The 23,584-nt window shown below is 35.1% G+C and overlaps 1 protein-coding gene across 1 annotated transcript; it reads left to right on the top strand.

The window, feature by feature from the left end:
• Positions 1–564: 564 nt before the first annotated feature.
• LOC137404304 (uncharacterized) lies at positions 565–22,943 on the top strand. The gene is made up of 6 exons (XM_068090492.1): positions 565–781; positions 3,176–3,345; positions 10,202–10,409; positions 16,307–16,489; positions 19,677–19,817; positions 22,222–22,943. The coding sequence occupies exons 1-6, from the start codon at positions 709–711 to the stop codon at positions 22,428–22,430; spliced, it is 984 nt and encodes a 327-aa protein (XP_067946593.1). The 5' UTR covers positions 565–708; the 3' UTR covers positions 22,431–22,943.
• Positions 22,944–23,584: the final 641 nt, after the last annotated feature.

The raw sequence follows: 23,584 nt of genomic DNA on the forward strand, positions 1-23,584 counted from the left end.
TTGAATACGGAATGTTGACGCAGCATCAAATAGATATGAAATGAAGTCCTAGAGTTAAAAGAAGAATTCACAACATAGAGCTGCGGTAATTTGTTTTTGTTGCTCTATAACAAAAACAGCCTCGAATATGTAAAAATTACCTTTGCATTAGCATATTTATAATGGCAAATAACAGTTTGCAAGGATTTGCTGCTCGTAAACTATATAATTTGAAGTTGTTGTCTCTTTGCCTCAAAGCGCAAATCATCTGCTCATATTGATCAATGTTCTACAAATACAACAGCACTTTGCATTGTGAAATATCACAACTTAGAAAAAAATTAAAGTTGATATATTATGATATTATTCGAACTAACAAAAAGTTTTTATCCCCAAACAATTTTCGGTCTGGTGAATCCATTCCTAGACATTCTGTGGCGAATACACCGGGTGCATATCAGTTTATTCTCCTTATGCTCTGTGATCAGATGAAAGGTCGTACTGTTGCCATGACAACGGCTGATGCAAATGCTAATAGAATATGTAAGCAAGTCTGTTGTTTCCTACGTAGCCATTTAGCGAACGTGTGCAGTGAAGGACAAACTGTTATATGCTATCTGACTAGTGGACAAGACAGAACACTGAAGATTAGTTACGCAGATCTTGTAACAACAACTAAACAGCTCGAAGTGCATACTCCGGCAAGCCACTTAGAGAAATATTAAAACAATGACAATGACGCTCTATTCGAGTGCTGGAAGAATTCTGGTGCTGATGATAGCAGTTCAATTTTTCATATCAGGTAAGTAAGCGTGAGAGAGATATTTATGTCAGTTTAGACTATGAGAGTAGACACGCTTTATTTCAAACCTACCTTTGTGCAGAGTAAAAGACAGCTATGGTCTAACAGCCTGAGGTCGCAATGTTTGAAAACAATCAGCAGGTAAAGTCTTGCAAACATTGATTGCAAGCGTTTGAAAGTACATTTATTCCAAAATGCTCCTGAGATACATTAACACAAGTAGCATGACACATTACCGATATGTTGAGTGCACCTTCTTTACCTCTAATGATATTAATAGTTAAAAGTGTCCAAAAGTATGTGAATATTTCTAATGCTGTCGAAATAGTGCATTTTAGATGCTTCAATAAAACAAGCTCAAATATCAGTTTGCCCGTATCTTTGTTTTTTGTTAGAACATTTTGTAAACTTCCGACTGGTAATTTGATACTTGAAGTGTAAAATCAAAGGTCAGGATGTATGTTTGCTAACCAAATTTAATAAAAAACATTAAAATAAAAAGTAACCTCGGAAAGTTATAACCATATTTCTAATGATTGGATTGGGCTGTTATTTTATTCAAGTCACTCTCTGTTGACTTGTAAAAGGAGTTCAATAGTGGGTATAACATTTAGTCTTTCACTATAGACACAAGACAACTTTCGCTCTGAAATAGGTAGTGCGGGTACTGGATAAAAAGTCCATCCTTGGTGTAGAGTGATCCAAATCCAAGTGATACCAAGCCAAACAAACATTTTCTTTGGCAGCTGGAACGCGCTCTTGCAATTCATTTCAGAAACAACCAACCAAGCTCATAGGAGTGAATGGTGCAATATAGTCGTCATTATGTGCTATCTTTGCTATAGTTGAGTGAAAAATGTGCTTAAAATTTGTCATTCGCTAATAGAACGATTAAACTATTCAATTGCGAAATTTTGTCCAGACAAAGATGTTATCATTTGAGAGACAGGCGAACAAAAATTCACATACCGAATATATTTTCACTGTTCTCTTACGCTTGAGTCATACATGGCCATCAATTTTAAGAGTTTTTGAAATACATGTAGATGGAGATCGGTTTCACAGACTACTTCCTGAGACACACCACTCAATATACTGACTCACTGATAACAATACATCAAAGAATTCCTCTAACATCACGCAGATCCGAAAAAAAGCTTTTGTACTTGTTAGGCTAATCTCGCTACTGCAATATCCTCAAGGGTTACTAAGACTGGACCATCAACTTGTTTAGCAACCAAGTGCCAAGTAGTTATAAATAATGGTAGCAAAAATCATTAGCCAATGAAATATTAAAAAAAATGTTACCGTATGTTATTAAAATTACATTTTCTTTTATCTCAAACTATGATTAGCAACTCTATGGTTTTTGCTATGAAAAAAATAAATGGATGAGTCAGAATTGCAATAGATAACCACAGTAAAAAACATCTATGTGAGGACCAATAAGAAGTGAGGATTAATGGGCAATTTAAAAACAATTAAATTACTGCTGATAATATCCGTGAACCATGTGAGGCAGGGTTTAATGAGGGAGCAGGCTTGATCTACAGCACGCAGACAGATTATATGTAAAAGATAAGATGCAAAACAAGCAATCAATTTAGAGTGTGTACATATAGTGTAATATGATATGGCAACCACTAATAGCTCTTCAACAAATGTATTCTGCAGCTATAACTTACTGGATGTTCCATATGTTATTTTTCTCCAGAATGACTTTATTTGTCTTAGTTTCAGTATAAGCTTTGCGTACTACGCAGGGTGATTGCGTAATGTGAGACAAATAGCTCTCATTAGTAAGCTTACTAAAATTTTCCATCGACAATGTGCCAGGCTAAGAGCAAGTGGCAGGCAACTCTTATTACTTCTCATTGTTAATATGCTGATGTTTAAGACCCGGGCAACGCTGGAAAGCACAGCTACCTTCAACATATTTTAAAGTGTTTCAGAATGTTTCGCATGTTTCAGAATGCTTCAACATGTTTCAGCATGTTCAAGTGTGTTTCAGCATATTTCAGCATATTTCAGAGTGTTTCAGAATGTTTTAGCATGTTTCAGCATGTTTCAGCATGTTTCAGAATACTTCAGCATGTTTCAGAATGCTTCAGCCTGTTTTAGAATATTTCCGCATGCGTCAGCATGTTTTAGAATGTTTCAGCGTGTTAATGAAAGTCTCAAAATGTTTTGGCGTGTTTCAGCATATCTTGGCATGTTTCATCGTAGGTCAAAAAGTTTCAACATGTTTTATTGTGTTTCAGCATGATTCAAGATGTTTCAAGATGTTTCAGCATGTTCTCTCTTTTAGGCGCTATATTAATGTAGAAAACTTTTTACCTCCCGATAATCAACAGAATTGTAACTAATATTCACTTTTAAGCCATTCAATTGCAGGAAAAGCTGAGGAATACAGTTCATTTCATAACAGTCATCCCCCTTTCTACTACATAAGGTCAAGGTTCACTTGCATCAGCGAACATAAGTCAGTTGTTTGGGACTCGATCATCGTGCAAGTACATCCTCGTGGTGAAGAAGGGTGTGTTACTGCAGTCCAACCATCTCAGGTAGCGTACTACTGAACAGTAATGTAGTCCAACCAGTGAAAATTTTACTTCATTCAGAGTACTCTGACGAAACTTGAGGTTTTGGCTCTTTGCTCAAATCCAATTTTTTATTATAAGATAAGCAGATAATTTCTACAACCTACCATGAAAGAGTTGTGGCACCTTTATATTGTTGTTCTCTATGGTGTAAAAGTAAGGATTAGTGCTGGCGGCTTGGGGTCAAAAACATGTTATTAAAATCCAAAAGTACAATCAAATTTCTACATATGAAATTAAGCCATGCCGATGTTTGCTTCATATCTCAAAATTTTCATATACGCTATTGAAATTTGTTATTGGCAAATATGCAATATGCAACATTGCATTTGGTATAATTTGTTAAAAACAGAATTATCAATATTTCAAGTAGATATATATCAACATTAAAACAAATGTATTGCATAAATCTATATAAAAAACTAAATATAAAAACCTATATCTTGAAAGAAGATTAAACTAATAAAGCAATAATCAGTAAAAATAGGTTTTTATTGTTTTTTTAGAAGCATCTGAACAGAATTGTAGGCTCGGCAATGAGTTGATTTAGTTACAGAGAGTAATAAAACTGTCTGTTTTAACTTATTCCAAATTACTCTAGAAGTACCTTAAATTAACTTGTTTGTTTTTTAATATTTTTAGGTTTCATTCTTAATTTTAACCAGCTAATTTCACTTTCACTAACAAAACTTAACTGTTTCAAAACTTTTTGATGTTTTCTGCTGGAAATTATTTCATATATTGTGACAAATCTCATCTTTTATGCCGCAAGCCAGAAGATTTTTCTACAAACTCGAACAATCGCTACAGATCAAATGGCGAGGTATGACTATGAAACTAAAAATACAAAAAATATTTTTATGCATGGACTATAATTGGTTTTAAATCAGGCATGATTAAGCTTAATGATAAAACCGCCATATAAGAAAAAAAACAATATTTTTATTGGGTTTGGTTTTTAGCATGACGATCATAAAAGGAATTCACTTCACAGTTAATGTTGGCAATCCATTGTGTTTAAATAGTTTTAAAAAGAGGCAGTACAAAGAATCGTTCGCTCATTCACAAGCCTCAGACCAATGAATCACACAGAACAAATATGGATGTTGAAACAGTGCGAGTTCCCTAACGATTTGCTGCAGGATACCTTTCTGGACTTTTCACCACAAAATCAACCATTTTAGTTAGTCTACTTTTAAACATTGGCTCGAGGAGTAAAATATAAGAGCAAATCTTTAACATTACCAGTGGGAAAATCTTACAAAAGTTATAAGAAATAGCAAAAAGTAAAAACTTGTGTTTTTATGTTGCTTTGTAATGACGTAACCATGGCTGAGATATATGTAAAAAAATTATTTTTTCGCCCCTTTTAGCCTAAGTTAGTGGTGATGTTTACTTAAAATCGAGTCTCCTAACCGAGTTTTCTAACCATCTACAATCTTTATGCTGACTGCGGGTGGGGGGGGGAGGGAAATGCTCTGCCATCTCGAATGTCATCCAGTCAAACAAGGTCTGTGCTGCCTGTAGCTGAACCAGGACAAGGCACTGACAAATAGGCTACTGGTTTAAAATTGATGAAAAGGAGTTCAACTGATATATACATATACTCGGTTAGTAGTAACAGCACAAAAATGCTCACTAAAGAGAACTATACACCGTAAAACGAATTTTCGTAAAGTGAAATAATTTGGGTAAAAGAGAAAATATTTGCTTCGAGTTACTAAAAATTTGTTTTCCACAACCACGCTCTTCAAGTGAAAAGTGGCGATGATCTATATACATGTATATATACGAATACATGTCAAGTATAGTTAAGATCGCCCTAAATGGCGCTGAGAAGGCTATCTGGTCTAAACTATCTGCGCTCTATATTAAGTACGTAATTGGTAGTTGATTACCTACAGTCAAACTGTAAATGCGGTGTTGCTAACCTGTAGTTGCTGTCTTCGACATTGTAAGATTGTTGCAACAGTCAGTAAGAGTGTAGACATCCTTGGCTATATCACAAAGTTTTTCTACTAACCATATATGGTGCTTATAAGCCGGCAAATAACATAATCCGTTTAAGTCAGCTTAGATAATGACGTGCTTATCATTAATCTCTAGGCTAGGCACAGATTGGGGGTAGGGTAAACGGCTTGATAAGTAATTACAATCTTGACTAAAGCTAATGACCAGAGGTGGATGAAATGGTATCAAAGACCGGCGCAAATTAAATTTAATGAGCCAGTTTCAGAAACCCTCAAACAGAGAGTTCCATCATATCCTGTTGATCAGCAAACTAATAGTAGAGCGATCAGATATCAAGGAGCAGAATGACAAACTTGAAGCTATTGGTGACTTCAGACTATCGTTGCGTGGGAGGTGTTTGTAAGGGTTACGCGTCTAGTGTTCAAATTCCAATTGCATATACTTCTCACAGTTACAGAAAAACTACAGCTTTTGTGATTATTAGAGTACAGAATGGTGTGTGAAAACATAGTCATAGAGACCTTGAAAATGGTGGTTATGCATAGCCTCTTTAGAGAAATGTTACAAATTGACCCGAGTTTTGTGTCAAAATTTAAAGGTTATAAGCTACGATAACCGGCTGCTTGCAGTATAACAAACGCATTTACTGAACGTAACCAATGATATACAGCCCCCTGTACATCAATGATATACAACCCCCTGTATATCATTGATGTAACAATGTTATTAAGCAGGCATCCTCCAACCAATAGAGCGATTACCATGAAATCGATGTGAAAAAGACAACTTCATGTGTATGAGTAGGTGTAAGCACTCCATTGGTCCATTGCATACCCGATACCAAGATATAATTTCATGTTTATCTCAAAGAGGTACTCTTAGGGACTTTCAGCGCACACGAGGGTGCACACACACTAACTAGATTAAAAGCTACAGTTCAGAGAAACAGTCAAAGCAACTGATGCATGAAAGTGTGCTTTGGTCATGCGCGATTTGCCTCGACCAGGTGTGAGTGGAGCTCTTGTTTTGTTGGCAGAGTTTTTATTAACAAACGCAATATTTACTTTAATTTTCCACGAATAATTATGACAATCGGTGATTCAGATCATAAATTGTAGTAGCGAATCATATGAAGTTACGCTTTCTGAGTTTAGCTTTCACCCGTCTGGTCTCTCCTTATGAACTTCGGTTGCCGGCATATGAGCAGTTATGAGCTATTAGCAGTAAGTCCGGAGATACCCAAAAAATTTTTTTTTCAAACATTTAGTCCACAGGTTGGTATTTAAAAGGCTTGTTCTCAAGAACCAGACTGACTTTTGAAATCAGATATTTTACCAACCTGGTAGAAAGTGCAGAGCATAGGCATGTCAAGTTTAGATGAGATCAACCAAAAAAATTTAAAATGTGTAGCGTTTATAAAGACTAACAGACAGACACAATGATAAAATCTGACTTATTACTATACTGGTAGATGTTGTTCAGAAGGCGGGTGTGACTGTGTGTTGTATACATCATATCATATCATACATCCTATATAATAGGATATATATATAATATAATAGCGCAACGGCTTTACAACTATAATTTCTATTTTATGTTGTTTTTAATCTGCTCTGTACTCACAATATAAGCTCCATTTTGAGGTATAACATATAACTGTATATATAAAAACACAATTTTGTTCACAAACCGCGCAAAATAAACCTTTGTCGACACGTTTGTTATACAAAACATTTTTGTGAATTCATTGTCATTCAGGTTTACCTATTGAAAGAAGATATGATGTTCTGATTATAATGCAGTATATTGTATTCAAAATATCATATGATATAATGTATTTTATATTATAATAACATTGCATTAATAACATTATAACGTGTGTTACATAACACGATAGCCACAGCTCTTAATCTGAAACAAGAACAATGGCAATAGGGTTAAATCCTCTTGCGGCGCTGAAAATGTCTTGTTGACCAGACGGTTTCGACACACTTTTGACCTCTAGCAAGGTAAAGAGGAGCAACAGAAGATCCTATTGGAAGAAGCTATTAGCTATAGCCATTGTGTGATCCAGTGGTTGACTTAGCTTACAAAAAGCAATCAACAGGAATTCTTGCTTTTCATAAAACAATGGAATCAAGAAATAAAAGCTCATGAACTGTATTGATTGTAAGAAGGTTTATAATAATGAAAGCACTCCTCAGACATAAGTAGCTGTGTTATGGAGTTGTGTTACCATTACTAACTGATAGATAAACTCAATCTCCATCACTCAAGACCTGTGTTTAACCGAAAGATACAAAACTTTAGTATAAAATTTCTTTTTGCATACAGAAAGGTTTTGCAAAAATGACTATTTAACAAGACTCGATGAATTCACGTAACAGCTCACGTTTTTAGCACGTGTGTCCACACTACGCTTTTAAACAAACACTCCAGTAAATTCCATATTAAATCTTCTTATATTTCTGTTTGCCAGTAAAAATATTTTTGTCTGATGTGTGACAGTTTTCCTTTGCTCCGGCGTCAGATATTTCATTCTCTGCATTGCTAATTCATCATCTTCAAAAATATTTTCAGATTCCCTACAAAACATTTGGCAAATAAATTGTTACTGATAAATGAAGCATTGCTAACATCTGCTAGCCAGAAACTGTGCTCTTCATTCTTGCAACAAAACACTCTAACCAAATTTGTCCATTTTTTCTGCCATAAAATAGTTTATTTTCAAATTAATCGATCCAACAGGAAGCAAGACATCGTTCGTCGTTCACTAAATATTAAAAAGCAACTAATACTGGTGCCAGGGATGTTGAGGAAATAGCTAGCCAGCACTTTGACAACAAATGGGACTTCCTTTTATATCATAGTATTTTAGCGGCAAGTGTAATTGTCCCGCAGAGCTATGTGGCTGATGTCATTGAACATGAGAGATAATGCTGTGTAGAGGTTAAAGTGAACATGCCTTGTTAGAGTTGTGAACATACCTTGACAGGGTAGTAAACATAACTTGTTGGGTAGTGAACATATTTTGTTAGGATAGTAAACAGGCTTTGCTGGGGTAGCGAGCATACCTTATTACAATGATGAACATACCTTACTAGGGTAGTAAACATACCTTTTATGATGGTGAACACACCTTGTTGAGGTTGCAAACATGCCGTGTTAGGGGAGTAAATATACCTTATTATGGTAGCAAACATACCTTATTAGGGTAGTGAACATGCGTTGTTATGGTAGCAAACGTGTCTTGTTAGGGCAGTGTTATAGTACATACCATGTTATGGTAGTGAACATTTCTTGCTAGGTTATTGAACATACCTCGTTAGCGTAGTAAACATACCTTGTTGTAGTAGCAAATCTACCTTATTAGCGTGCAAACTTACCTTGTTAGAGTAACCCAGTATGCATCGAGCTACACCTGCAGAGAAGGGACATACCATGCTTCAGTTCCCTTTAGTACTTCTAATCCACACCTATCCAACCTTTTAGTATAATCCTTTTGATCAAATGGCTTGTTCTTAGCATAGCTAAACCAACTAAGAAGAAAATCTTAGTGAAATCAGTCTATTTAACTCACAGATGACAAACATATAAAAAAGGCATGAAAGATGGCTGAGCATCAATGAAGTCGTGATACTGTAATAGAATGTCTGCAAAATCTTTCCTTTTCATCTTTTATTTGTAACAAAAATGCTGAAGTAATCATTACAAGTTGTATTCTTTAAGCAGAACTTTGCAATTAGTAAATTTTAGTTTTGTGTAGTTTTTTATCTGTAGAAATTTATAACATTTTAGCCGACGCAAAAATTGAAAAGAAAAATTAGATCAATTTCAGTGGCTGTTATATACTAGTAGCCTGACAGTCTCATGTACCGTGAGATATCGTCGGGTGTAATAGCTGTACATACAACTATACTGAACTAGTAGTGGCTGTTCAATTAGCATAGTTGTTAAAGTGTCTGTGTGCCATTCTCAAAGATGCGAGTTGAAATTCTCAAAGTTACAGTCCTTTTTTCAACCTTCAACTGGGACATTTATGCTAAAGATCATTTTTACATTCAATATTAGTAATGGCTTGCTACAGCTCTACTCAGTGAAGTTATAGCACTTTACAGTACTAACTTACCTTGGAAGCAGGTTGAAGCAATTTGACACATTTAATCTGCAGATCATCGAAAAACAACCTTTGTTACATGGATGTATAACCTCAACATCAAAACGTTAGTTTGAAGTTCAAATACAAATAAATGTTAAAACTGTTGAATAGCTGAGTACCCAAAGGACAGAAGTTGCATTCTTCAAAAAACTGATTATATAATTTTAACATTGTAGACTGAGTAGAATTTTCATACCAATTTCTCATGTTAGAAATTCTTAGTTGACTCAGCATTTTTAATATAAAAATCTGTGTCAGAAATGTGCTCAGCCATACCTGAGATAGTGCACCGAGAGAGTGCACCGAGAGAGTGCACCGAGACAGTGCACCGAAATTGTGCACCGAGATAGTGCACCGCGATAGTGCACTGAGATAGCACACCAAGATAGTGCACCGAGGCAGTGGTCTGAGATGGTGCTATTTTATAACTTGACCTTCTCAGAAATATGTCTTGGGCCTTCAGGGAACTTGATACTTCTACTTATAGAACTCGTCTGAATAGCTTGCTTGCTATAATAGTACTATCTGTTGCTGTAGTGCTTGTTATATAGGCACTTCATGTTACTATAGTGCTTGCTATAAAGGTACTATTTGTTACTATAGTGCTTGCTATAAAGGTACTAGCTGTTACTATAGCACTTGGCACTTGCTATAAAGGTACTCATTGTTGCTATAACATGTATATTTCAGGATCCTAATCTCTGGAAAGCAATAAACAATTGCATAAATGATGGTCTGACAGGATTAGATGAGGAATGCTCGGAAGATCAAGAATATGGCATCGTCTTTCAGATAAATAACACCAAGCTGACATCAAACCCGAACATCACCTTTCCGTGCATTGCTGGTTCAGAACAACCTGAAATCATTGCTATACGTCTCATATATTCCTGTGAAAGTAAGTCATGTCCTATGTGATAACAAACCATCCTTTTACAGTTTATACGTGTCCGTGAAATAACTTGTGTCCTATAAATGTTCACCTATTGCATAACTGAAAGAATGCCATACCATATCCACAACAAAATGTCTGTCATCCTCAGTGATATCACCTACTGTTATGCACAAAATTTATTTATATTTAACCATCTTCAAAAGGCATGTTTGGCTCATGAGCAATCACCTGTTAGACATGCCAAAACTTAGAGTGAGTGCAGACACTTTATGTGGTGAGCCTATTATAGGCTCCCCATATGGCAGTAAGCCTATGTGGTATTGCTGATCATCTATACTAGATGATCAGCAATGCCACCTCATCAAGGATGTGAAAGTGATTGTCCAGGCTTTAGCTGAAAAAATAAGCTCTATATGTATGGTAAAATAGATGACTCCGTATATGTAATAGGCATCATGTATTCTAAAAATGTCTGAGTGACTGGCCGTAAACACGGTAAAGAACTACACCAGAGAGGCAGATATAGCCATTGTTAACACTAATAAAAGTAAGTGTAAAAGGGAAGGATAAAAACCCTGAAAAAAACTGAAGTATTGGAAGCCATTATACTGCTTCTTTGCATTTATAATCAATACAAAAGCGTAAAACTCAGTCAGAAAAGGAAGTAGAAAATACGTTTTGATTTAATTGTCATGTATGATACCCAAATGTGAATCTAAGAGAATGGCTCGTTCATCACCTAGAACAATACAAGTGGTGACAGGTTCCTGATAGATTTTGAACTTCTGGTCATTGTTTTTTTTGTGTTTGCGATATCAACAAGTGATGAATGCATCCTAAAACAATGAATATGTCAGTAAGAGTTAGTGTCCATGAATTTCTGGTAATGATGTAGACATTCAGGATGTTACTCAGCGAGTCATGAAAGGAACTCTAATCAAATCATTCCAATACTCTCCTACATTGCACCTTATTTAGGTCCCATCGACGACAGCGATTGTGGAAAACAAAATTGAACTTACGTGAAACGCAGACGGTTTTACTGGGGTCACACTTGGCACTAGTGGCACTAGAGATTCAACAGGTGGCCAAGATTGATGGTCGTTAGTCTTTCCTTGACAGATTCGTTTTTCTGTTGAAGCCTTACACATAGGGCTTCAAGTTTAATCTTCTAGTGTAGTAGTGTAAAGCAGAACATTTAATCGACATCTCCCTTGCTCAATACCCAATTATGTCCTTGATTACAGGGCAAGTTCATGACTATTAATGTATGAGCCACTTCAATATAATGTCTGTCATCTGTAGGTCGCTTTGTGATGATTTCAGAGTGAGGTAAAAACCCATTTAAAAAGAATTTGCAACTTAAATCAATGTCAGGTGACTGTAGACCACGATGAGAGTCGTTTATTCTAAACATAATAGACAAATATACAATGTATATCTCTCACTCTCTTGCAGCCAGTCATATTGACAGTTACTGTTTTATAGCTTAAGCTTTGTCATTGCCTTCTATGCAGCTCTGTTTTCCACCTTCTCTTACCATCTGTTTGAGTTTAATTACCTCAACTCCGTGTTACGCTTGCTACACCTATATATAAATCTCAGTGTTCTCTGTTTGTTGGTCTTTCATTTGTGTGTCCAGTTATAGGAATAAAATCTAGCAACAACCACTTCTGCCAACAGGCGAGCCAATAACTACGCTACGCTGTCTTTGCCATACTATACAATAATTTTACACATACTTGAGCAGCGTTCACGAGAATGCTATTGGTTACTACTAGCATGCTCAAAGATCATGATTGCGTGAGAGATCATGGCACGTAACGTAACAATTATAAGCGAATTATAAGCATAACCTGGCTTCAGATTAGGCTCTTATTATAGAAAATATTTAGAATAGCTTAAGTTACTAGCTTAAGTTACTAACTTATGTTACTAGCTTAAGTTACTAGCTTATGTTACTAGCTTAAGTTACTAGTTTAAGTTAGTAGCTTGATTTTCTAGCTTAAGTTACTAGCTTAAGTTACTCAAATTCATTGGGTAAAGAAACATAGCCGATAGCAACTATGTTACCTGCCAATGTGTCTAAGCTGTGTTTTACCTTGAGCGAATGTGTAGCATAAAAAAGTAAGAATGCTGATTAAAAATAAGTTTTCTGTGCGAAAACCTTTTCTTACCCAACAACGCCGAGCATTCAGGTAGCCTTTCTATATAATACAATGTATATACCCTACTCTTAACAGTATAAATGTGATAATGGTAATCCAAAACCAGTCAGCTGAATCACATGAAAAACTTGCTTATCTAACACCTTCTTATGACGGATGAAGGCCTCATACCACACGGAATGTGGATGAAATGTTGCTCCATACTCATAAATAATTAGAGAATGAGGTTTATGCTAACTTTCATAGGAATGTCTCTCCTTCCTAATCTCTTAATGACAACCACAATCTGACTCATTTAGCCATAAGCAAAAAGGAAATAAGCAATCTCTGTACGTATGCCAAGTGTAGATGCTGCGTGATGTGATCCTAGTATAATACTGGGAGCACATTTGATGGAGTTGGCCTGATCACCCTTGAGATAGACATAACAGGGAAGCAACCTGTCAGAAGGTTTTATTAACTGACTGGAGCACTGTTGATGTAGTTGGCAGGGCCACCCATGGAGTTGGCAGGGCCACCCTTAGAATAGACAATACAGGGAATCTGGCTTTGGTTAAATGATTATGCCTAATTTAGATATAGATTATCTTGTTTGGCATAAGACATGAAAACTACAATTTCACCATCTGTACTAATGATGCACTTTAAAAAGATCGTTGGAAAACTTCAATGCAATTTACAAGCACTAACTAGCATGGTTTTTGCTTTATATAATATACATGTATGTACTTGAGCTTTGAACAATTGTCTCAAATGGTTTTTAGCGGTTTTGTGTCCTGGTTGACTAGATCCATAACTGGCCATTATTAAATGATAAATGCCTGAACAAAGGAAAAGCTTAAAAAATTAAAGAACACATTTCATATTAGTGTGAGATGTTAAATGTAAACAAACAACTCTACAGACAACTCATTAGCATAACACATTAACATAATAATTATTCATGCAAATGGAGAAATTAGAGGAGGTTAAATTTTTGCCTCCTTAATGGCAAGAATGCGGTTTATCAAAAAGTTTTGAAATCTCATACTTGGTGTAAGATAATTAAATGGGCAGGTTTAGCTATTGCAAAAGTTTGATAACCGTTACTAATGATATTAACGCTCAAAAACAGGGCAAAAAATTCATTTGTTTGAAAACTTAATAATTATTGTAAACCCACGTAGGCCTATATTTCTTTTTAAAACCCAATTAAGATGTACGGCATAAAAATATTTTATTTCAAAACCACATATAGAGTTGTCTCTCTCTAATCACCTTCTACACAATGAAGAGTTGAAACTCTGCTGACTACACACTTTTACTGCTGCCAGTGCAATATTTTATATACTCATAAGGTAAATTGAAAAATTAGTTGTTTTTATATGTTTAAGCGGCTCAAATTAGGTTGGCATTATTCTGTAGAATTTAATTAAACTTAATAAAAACATAATGAAAAGTCAGGTAACAATAAAGTTTGCTGACTTTCAAACTATTGCAACAATAATACGGCACTGTTTTTAATGACAGACATTGGTCAATATAACAATAATACGGCACTGTTTTTAATGACAGACATTGGTCAATATAACAATAATACGGCACTGTTTTTAATGACAGACATTGGTCAATATAACAATAATACGGCACTGTTTTTAATGACAGACATTGGTCAATATAACAATAATACGGCACTGTTTTTAATGACAGACATTGGTCAATATAACAATAATACGGCACTGTTTTTAATGACAGACATTGGTCAATATAACAATAATACGGCACTGTTTTTAATGACAGACATTGGTCAATATAACAATAATACGGCACTGTTTTTAATGACAGACATTGGTCAATATAACAATAATACGGCACTGTTTTTAATGACAGACATTGGTCAATATAACAATAATACAGCACTGTTTTTAATGACAGACATTGGTCAATATAACAATAATACGGCACTGTTTTTAATGACAGACATTGGTCAATATAACAATAATACGGCACTGTTTTTAATGACAGACATTGGTCAATATAACAATAATACAGCACTGTTTTTAATGACAGACATTGGTCAATATAACAATAATACAGCACTGTTTTTAATGACAGACATTGGTCAATATAACAATAATACGGCACTGTTTTTAATGACAGACATTGGTCAATATAACAATAATACAGCACTGTTTTTAATGACAGACATTGGTCAATATAACAATAATACGGCACTGTTTTTAATGACAGACATTGGTCAATATAACAATAATACGGCACTGTTTTTAATGACAGACATTGGTCAATATAACAATAATACAGCACTGTTTTTAATGACAGACATTGGTCAATATAACAATAATACGGCACTGTTTTTAATGACAGACATTGGTCAATATAACAATAATACAGCACTGTTTTTAATGACAGACATTGGTCAATATAACAATAATACAGCACTGTTTTTAATGACAGACATTGGTCAATATAATAGACTCAAGTTTTTTAACCTGATGTATTTAAAAGTTAGATCTACTATTCCTTACTATAATAATAGCCGTGGGAGTTGGTTTTTCAAAATGTTGGAGGTTGCAAAAAAGGTTCCATCAAGCGAGTAATAGACTGACGCTCTGACAACTGTGCCATTCTAGTGATATTACTGTAATGAGTCTGTCTGAAACCATAGTTGGAAAAAATATTGCATCATACTGGAGTTGAACTCACAACCTTTGGTGTGGTAGATCGACAATCTGCCAACTGCGCCAAATTAGCCCACCAACGGAATTATTTTGCATATAGTTATTACACCTGATGATCTCTCAAGGCACACTAAACTGCCAGGGTACCCAGTAATAACAATCATAATAATGTACTCATAATTATATTCTAATAGGCTTTGCTTTCATTACAAATATAAAGCTACCGTATTCTAAACAGAGTTGTACGAAGATGGTATCAGAGGTATCAAATAGAAACAATCCTCCCATAATAATGCACTGTCCATAGTATCAAGGGTGTCAGTTGGCCCAGTTCAGATGATTGGCTACATAATCTCAATGACAATAGTTAGAACGTTTGCTACTCTTGCGCAAGCATGCCTTACGATCATACATTAGCTCACAGAAAATTATTCCTGCCTCAGATCACGTTTTCTGCCTCCTAAAATTTTTTGTTCGTGTCACACCGATATGCGTAAAAGAAATTTGGTTGGCTCATTATAACTAAATCTTTGTCACAACATTCATCACTGAAAGCATGTTCTAATTTCTAAACATAATGTTACGCGTAGATCTTGCAAAGTGTCATTAAAAGTTTTATTAGTTGAGGATGAGCTGGTAATCTTGTCAAATGCTGCAATAAGTTAATTCTTTTTGAAGTTAAAATTTTGCCCATCATTAGTACCAAAGTAAAAAAATGTAGCTAAACTAAAACCACACTTTGTTACCATTTTCCAACTACTGGTATTTTTAGAAACTGCAAAAAAATTTTAATTTGGAAAAATTAAAAAATTCTAAAAATATTTTTAAATAATAAAAGGAAAAAAGGTTTTCACTTTATTTTGGTTAAGTTGGTAAATAAAATTGGTAAATTCCAAAAAGAAACCAACAGTTAAAATACTTTTGTTTGGAATTTAGTGTCCATTTGCCTCGGTACGTGTACGTTGCCTCGGTGCTAACGGTTGTCTGTGACCAAACAGAGGGAATGCAATACCTACGCTACCTTGCATGTGTACGTATAGTGTCTTATTTGTAGCTGGTCAAGATGGAAGTCCTCACCCAGACGATGACATTATGACCCTCCCACCATCGCTTCCTCCGATTCCCCCCAACTCACCCTCACACAGCACATCAATTCCACCCCCACCTTCACCACCCGAGCCCACCATGGTTGTAGACCACACAGACCTAAACACACCAGGTCACGGTCATATCATTGGTCAGTACTAATGTTTGCTATAAGAAAAAAAGTGTTCAGCGATGGCTCGCGTCATATCATTCAGTAACATCAAAACAACTTGTTAAACGCGGTCGTAAATAACAACTTAAATCCTGTTTTCTATTGTGCTAGAAGTCAAGAATCTGTCTGGAGTTCACCAGTACAGCATTTAAAAAACTTAACAGGTTATCGAGTTGAACTAGCGATGAAGTAATAAAACATTTCCATAATCCTTAGATCAAATCAGACAAAAAGGAATCACAGATTTTCTGACTATTTGGCCCACCCACTTTGCGGTTCTACCAAATTGTATTTAGTAACGCCTTGAAGATTTGGCCTGGAGCCACGCCACCACCTGTGACTCAGTCATCAAAGAAACAACTAAGCAACACGTATGGAGGCTCCAAACCTTTCTGGCTCGGTTAAATAAACATCCGACAGTTACCAGACGTTCGTCAGGAAGGCCAGTTACTGCTCCATTAGCGATATATGGAGTGGGTGTGTAGAACGAGCTTGTCTGAGAAATTCCATTAATTCTACGTCTCTTTCTCAGTTACTGTGGAAACTTGTCTTAATTATCATCGAAGAAAAATGTAAATTAGCTACTAAGCTCGTCTGTATCAAACGGCTAACATAGGCTTTTTAGGTAGCTTTAGATACCCTAAGTAGAGCCTTACTACTTGTAGACCTTACTACTTGAAAGGTGGAAACTTATGACCTTATTATTGACTGTATATATAAAATAATTGCATTTAAAATCTCACACTTCTCACATTTGCATAAGGATTCATGAACATCCAAGTCAAAGCTTTAGTTGATCAAGTCTGTCAGAATTACAAAGGCTTGAAAACAAACTTATTAATTTGTCAGTAACGGCAGAGAATGTAGGAGTTAATTCTAAAAATAAAAGCAAGGTCCGCATACAGAGCTATTCACAGTTTTACTATTATGTTATTGATAATAATTTCATTTCAAACAGAAATTTTTTTCAACATTATGCTATGCAAGAATCTTAAAAAGGGCAACCTTTAGTCAGAAAAATCAAATAAATGGTTTGCCACCTAGTGTTTAATTATCTTGTTCTGCTAAGAGAAAGGTATTTAAAAGATATTCAAGTATCTTGAAGGTATTTAAGGTATATTAGGAGTAATTATTTAAGTACATGCACTGTTTAATATTGTAAAATTTTCATTACAGTACAACATATATTTTACACAAAGCTTGTATTCTTACACAACTATGGTTTAAATTAGTACCATATAGTCTCATACATATACATAAATATGCTAAATCTGAAATTTTGGTTCACTTGGAAATCTTTTAAAATATGTAAAACAACGAGTATATCAACTGGATTATTTTACAAATGTCGAAAGCAAATCATGAACTGTAAAATTAAGATAAATAAAATAAAAATTAAGCATGTAAGTTTTAGATGTACTTTGGTATATTCAAGCAGCACTGTGTACCTTATTGAATAATTGTTTTATAAATTTAAATAATTGCTTTAATAAATGGCTTATATGCAATGATAGTGTTGATAGTCAAATCTTGACTGATGATCGTATGGCTCATGACATACGACTTCAAATTAGAGCAAATATATGTATTGATATAAAAATGTTCAACACAATGCACCAAAACTTTCACAAGACTACAGGGTTATAAGTTGGTAGAAAAGTTGGTAGAAATTAGATATAAAATATGAAAATAGTAAAAGGGATATAAATTAATTTAAACTACATCTCGTGTATGTTAGAGTAAGGTATGTCATGGGTTAGATAGATAATAACTTTAATTACACAGATCTGTGCCATTTTGAGCAAATTAGACCATGAGTCAAAAAACAATCTATATAGCTCTTTCTGTAGCTCACTCTATATTGACCTAATTTTTGCAGAGCCTCCACTTCCATTCACTTGTCTTTAAGGCAGTCAAATCTCTCTTTACTGATGATTATTGTATGGCTGTCGTTTACACTCACAATTAAGTTCTTACATAATTCTGTTACAGTTTCATATAATATATTATCAGTGTTTCATTTAGTTACCTGACACATTTATCATTGTTTTTTGGCCTCTGGAGTAACATAATCATAATAAAACTTTTATGCAACTACTAGCTGAATACCCGGCATTGCACAAATAATAAAAAAGTTTTACAAAAAAGAAGACAAAAAGACAAGCACAGAGATTTGTATACTGTATACAGTCAAACATGGATAACTCGCCCTCGGATAGCTCGAACACATGGTTAACTCGAACGGTTTCTTTGGTCTATTCAGTAATGATAAATTGCTTTAGATAACTCGACCTCAACTCTGTTAACTCGAACAGTTTTTTGCCCAACACCTACCGAGACGGTTGTTATCGCTTTAGAAAATCACTTTATTCCAAGCCATAGAGAAAAACCTCAACTTTTCATAATTCATAGGCGTCGTTATTACTACCATCGACAAAATATTTTTCTCAACGACTTTTCTAAAGGTTTGGTGAAATTTGATTCGACCAAACATCCGCTTAGCGATGGCCCTTCGGAAGCGAGGAAAAGTGAGGTAACCTTCGCATAAACTTCAAGAAAAATCGGCAAAATTGATCTTGGTTGAAGCGCTTAAAAAAAAGATGTATTTTCTTCTGAGCATTTCAACAACGATCAAGTTTTGCCAATTTTAATCTAAAAAACGTCCTGGCAATAACATCACCTCAAACAACAAACCACTCTCAAGTGATAGAAAAATCTCTATACTTTTTGATAAAAAAGTTTTAAACTTTACATTAAAAGCATTTAATTTGAAACAAGCCATTTATGCTTTTGATTTATATTATAGTTTGTATATGTACATGTATCTACTAATAAATAAATAAATACATGGACTTGTGACAGTGCTCTGATAACTTGAACGCTCTGATAACTCGAACACTTTCGCTCGGTCCCGTGAAGTTCGAGTTATCCATGTTTGACTGTATATATATATATATATATATATATACTATATATATATATTCACGTCAATGTATAACTGTATGACATATAAATCAAATATCCAATCAACTAACTCTGTATGTTGAGGTTTCATTGTATGAATAATTGAAGGCATCTAGTGCTTTCATCCTACAAGCCTATTTTCCAAGGCTAAAAAGGCATTTAGGTTGCTAAAAGTATTATCAATCAAATCTTCTTTCAACAGTGACTGAAGCCGAGACTACACCCATCGCTGTCACTACTGCTAAAGCAACTAAGACCACCACTACTCCTGAACTAAAGGCTGACAAAACCATAGACAACACTCAGACCAAAGAATCTGCATCAAACCCTATAACTTACCATCGTAAGTATTTGAAACAGTGATGACCAGTTTTAAAATGCATAAAAAATTTCAACTCAAAATTTTCAGTCGTTCAACTCAAATTTTTTTTGAGTTAAACGGCTGAAAATGAGTGCCAAATAGCGTATGCCATGTTGCCCATAAGTTGCAAATTCCAATCATTCTTTTACTGCCTTGAAAAGATTTTCAAGCTGATAAAAACTGGTTGTTATTATGATGCGCATCGGCTGGCCAATCAGGCATGCTAAATACATTGAGTTGTGGGGTTTTGTAGTTGATGGAAAGTTTTATTGGGTTTAAAGTAGCTACAAATAGGAGTTTACTGTTGAATCGAATCAGATAAAATTCAAAACTCAAGGCAAGAGGAAATGGCTTTAGATGTTAATCAGTGCTTTTAGATACTCCATACACATTGCAATGGTGCTTCTTGACCTGTAATCAGTGATGTAGTGCTACCCTAACTCTCCCTAAGTTATGGTTAAAAAATTGGTGTGTTTTTAAGTATAACTTTAGTTAGGGTTGAACAATTTTAGATTGCCAATTCTAAAGGTATATTATAGCTCTATTTCATTGATTCAAGTACACTAATGTCATTATAGTTGACATTCAATGGCCATTCAATATAAAAGCGGCATACAGTCCAATACAGTGATGTAATGTTCATGTAACATGACAAGATTGTGACCCTAATTGGTTGTCTACAACAAAGGCTAAGATCAGATTACAGCAAACCAATGGCAGTCAACATTTGTACTCAAGGACTATCAGATACATGATTTTAAAGCTCTGTAGACTTTGGCTGCTCCACTGGGGAGCTTACAGCGCCCCCAGCTGCTCTAACGCGACTCCACCGCCACTACGTGGCGGTGGAGTCGCGTTGGAGGTGTAGGTGAGCTCGAGTAGGTGTAGCTCAATGTAGGTGAGCAAGAGTCGCATTGAGACTCTTGCTCACTACATTCACTTATCTCAACTTCACAGTTATGGTTAAAAAAAGGTTAGCACTATATCACTGCCTGTAATGTAACATATATATGATTTATTGGGCTATATCATTACTCAATACAAAAAATAAAGTTTTTCTTCCTAATCTATGCTTATGAGAACTACATTTAACAGTTATGGCCACTATTTACTTAAAATATCAGTAAGATGCAAAAAGCATTAGTGAATGGTAGGATAAAACAGTGGTAGAGGAAATCAAATTGATATGCCCAGAGAGACAGGTGAAGAAGTACAAAGGACATGATGAGAACCCAAGCGATCAATGTGAGGGAAAAAAAAGAAAAGATATTTAAAAAAAATTATGCGGAATCAAGAACTTCGCGATGATCTAAGTAGTGATTAATTGGTAGCCATTGGCACAAGCCATGCGAATTCCATCTGAATGCAGCAATGCTAAGCTACTGATTAATATTCATTTAAGGTAACCTATGGTATGCAGCACACAGGCTCAGACTTCAACCTTGACAGGTATTTGGTGCTAAGTCAGAGATCTCACCTCGGCATGCCAGCAACCTATCACAGGTTTGCGGTACTGATATAATGATGGATTAAACTCCTAAAGTGCAGTTAGTTCGATGCACATGTCGAGACAAGTTATGTTAAACATAGAACAAGTGTATAACCACGCAATTTATATTTGATAAGCTGTAGTCAGAGAGGTGTCGAAAAGTTTTTAAACATATTGCATATATCCTTGTACACTTCAAGTGCTAGCCTATCAGATAGAATAAAAAGTAGATTGTTGAATGTGTGGATACGAGTAACATTTGTTATTCAAATATTACATCAACAAAATATTTTATAGATTCAAATCAACTATTTCACTCTTTTTGTTTATGCAAACAGTCAACTAAGAAAACAAATTTCATTGCGAGTTTAAGGTTAGCCTACTATCACAGGTGAGCCTATTATTAAACTAACCTGTGATAATAGGTTAGCCTATGATAATGTACTATTCTACATTGTACCAGTCTTACATCATTATGAGATCTGAATTAAATCACTTATTAGACAGAATATTATGTGATTGCAACTGCTGAACTACCCTACACATGAAATTTGCCCAAAAAGACAACATAACATTAATTTTTAAATTTTAATTTCATTATCAAGTTTTATTCTTTCTCTGCTGTAAGTATGGCACTTTATTCCAAAGCAGACTTTTCCTGGACAAAATATACTGTGACCATCTATGCATGGAATTTGGCACAGGAGTAATTGTGGCTAGATGCCCTTTCTAACAGTACTAATGGTCCTTCTGTGATTTGAACCACTGGCCTACTGGTTATATGCCAGCGAACTAACCACTGAACCACGACTGCTGTCTCATAGAATTTTGTTGTTGTTAGATTTGCTGGTGAATAAAACATCCTTATGATAACCATGGTTGTTGCATGTGTTTTAGAGTTGGCAATAATAGTTGGACCATCTGTGGCAACTATAGGTGTTATACTCATCGTTCTCCTTGTGGTGGTTGTCTGTCTAAAACGAAAAGGTCTCAAAGTCCCAAGTGATCTTCAAGGAGAAAGCCTGTTTTATTCCCGAAGATTTAGCACAGCTTCACAACTCTCGGATATATCTGTCACCGGACAACAGATGCGAGCAGTTCCTTGAAGCGTCCCGCTCATCGCTTTTTTACAGAACAATATTTCAAGTTATCATTCGTCCATCGTTGCGACATCCATCAAACCATTTAAGTACAACTGAGTGTCGAGGCAAAGATGAGTGCATCATGATTAGCTATCAATAAGCATCACAAGCTCAGTGGTCTGCGAACTTCACAGTTGACAGATAATACATATATTAGCTTCGGTAAGAGCCTTTTTTGTGCATCGTCACTGGCTCCAGCTGACAACAAACAGTTCAGATAAACGTGGTTATTATGAGACCTTGGCAACATTGTTATGTTGGTGAAAAAAAAACTTTACTGAACATGCATTAATATCTTTGAGATGTTGAAAAAAGATGTATAGTGAGATATCTTTATATAATTTTTTGTTTACTGTCTTTTATCTTATAATTGAATGTATACAGGATAATTGATGAGCAGGGTGAAAGCCCAAAAATTTGATATCACTCATTTGATTTGTTCTTTTCTATATAATGCACATTGGTTAAATTTTCAAACCTCAGCTTCTACTTTGTGAGGTTGATTTAGAACATACACTAATCGCCACCGCGACTGATTTATAAACACAACAAATTAATCAACACTGGAGAAAAAAAACTAATAATGATGGTATAAATATACCGATATTATGAGAATTGCATCAGTCAGTGCCACTATATTTATAGATCCATTAGTTCCTTAGGTTAATCACCGGCATATTCCATTAAAAATAGTTTGTCTAGTATGTCTGACAGGCGATGGTGAAGAGATAAACATTCTTAAGGATTTTCTCTATGGTAGATCAACAATTTATGCTCTAATATCTACATAATTATAGCTAATGGTAAGAAGAAGCTTCAGAGGCTGTCTACAGCTTTGTAAAACGCAACGAATGTGAAGCTTGGTTTTGTTATCACAAGAAAAACTTTCTGAAATTGCATCATAAACTGACCTCCTAAACTTCAGAAGTTTGCGTAGTCTGCAGGAATGAGGGTAAATGTTTATATAGTTTTTATATCTACTATATAAACGGCAATCGTTGTCTATCTATCTGTGTATCTGTCTGTCCGCCTTATAGAGCGATCTTTTCTTTTATCGTCGTACGAATTTCGGTCGTACGAAGCGAACTGAATTAATATGTGTAGTAACGGTAAATAAA

Source organism: Watersipora subatra, chromosome 9, assembly GCF_963576615.1.
Source record: "Watersipora subatra chromosome 9, tzWatSuba1.1, whole genome shotgun sequence".
Taxonomy (NCBI): Eukaryota; Metazoa; Bryozoa; class Gymnolaemata; order Cheilostomatida; family Watersiporidae; genus Watersipora; species Watersipora subatra.

Bases quoted from the DNA above. Each gene is read 5' to 3' on its own strand.
- LOC137404304 (XM_068090492.1), top strand. From the start codon at position 709: ATGACAATGACGCTCTATTCGAGTGCTGGAAGAATTCTGGTGCTGATG. The intron at 782-3,175 runs GTAAGTAAGCGT...ATTCAATTGCAG, and splicing joins AGTTCAATTTTTCATATCAG to GAAAAGCTGAGGAATACAGT. The intron at 3,346-10,201 runs GTAGCGTACTAC...TGTATATTTCAG, and splicing joins CTGCAGTCCAACCATCTCAG to GATCCTAATCTCTGGAAAGC.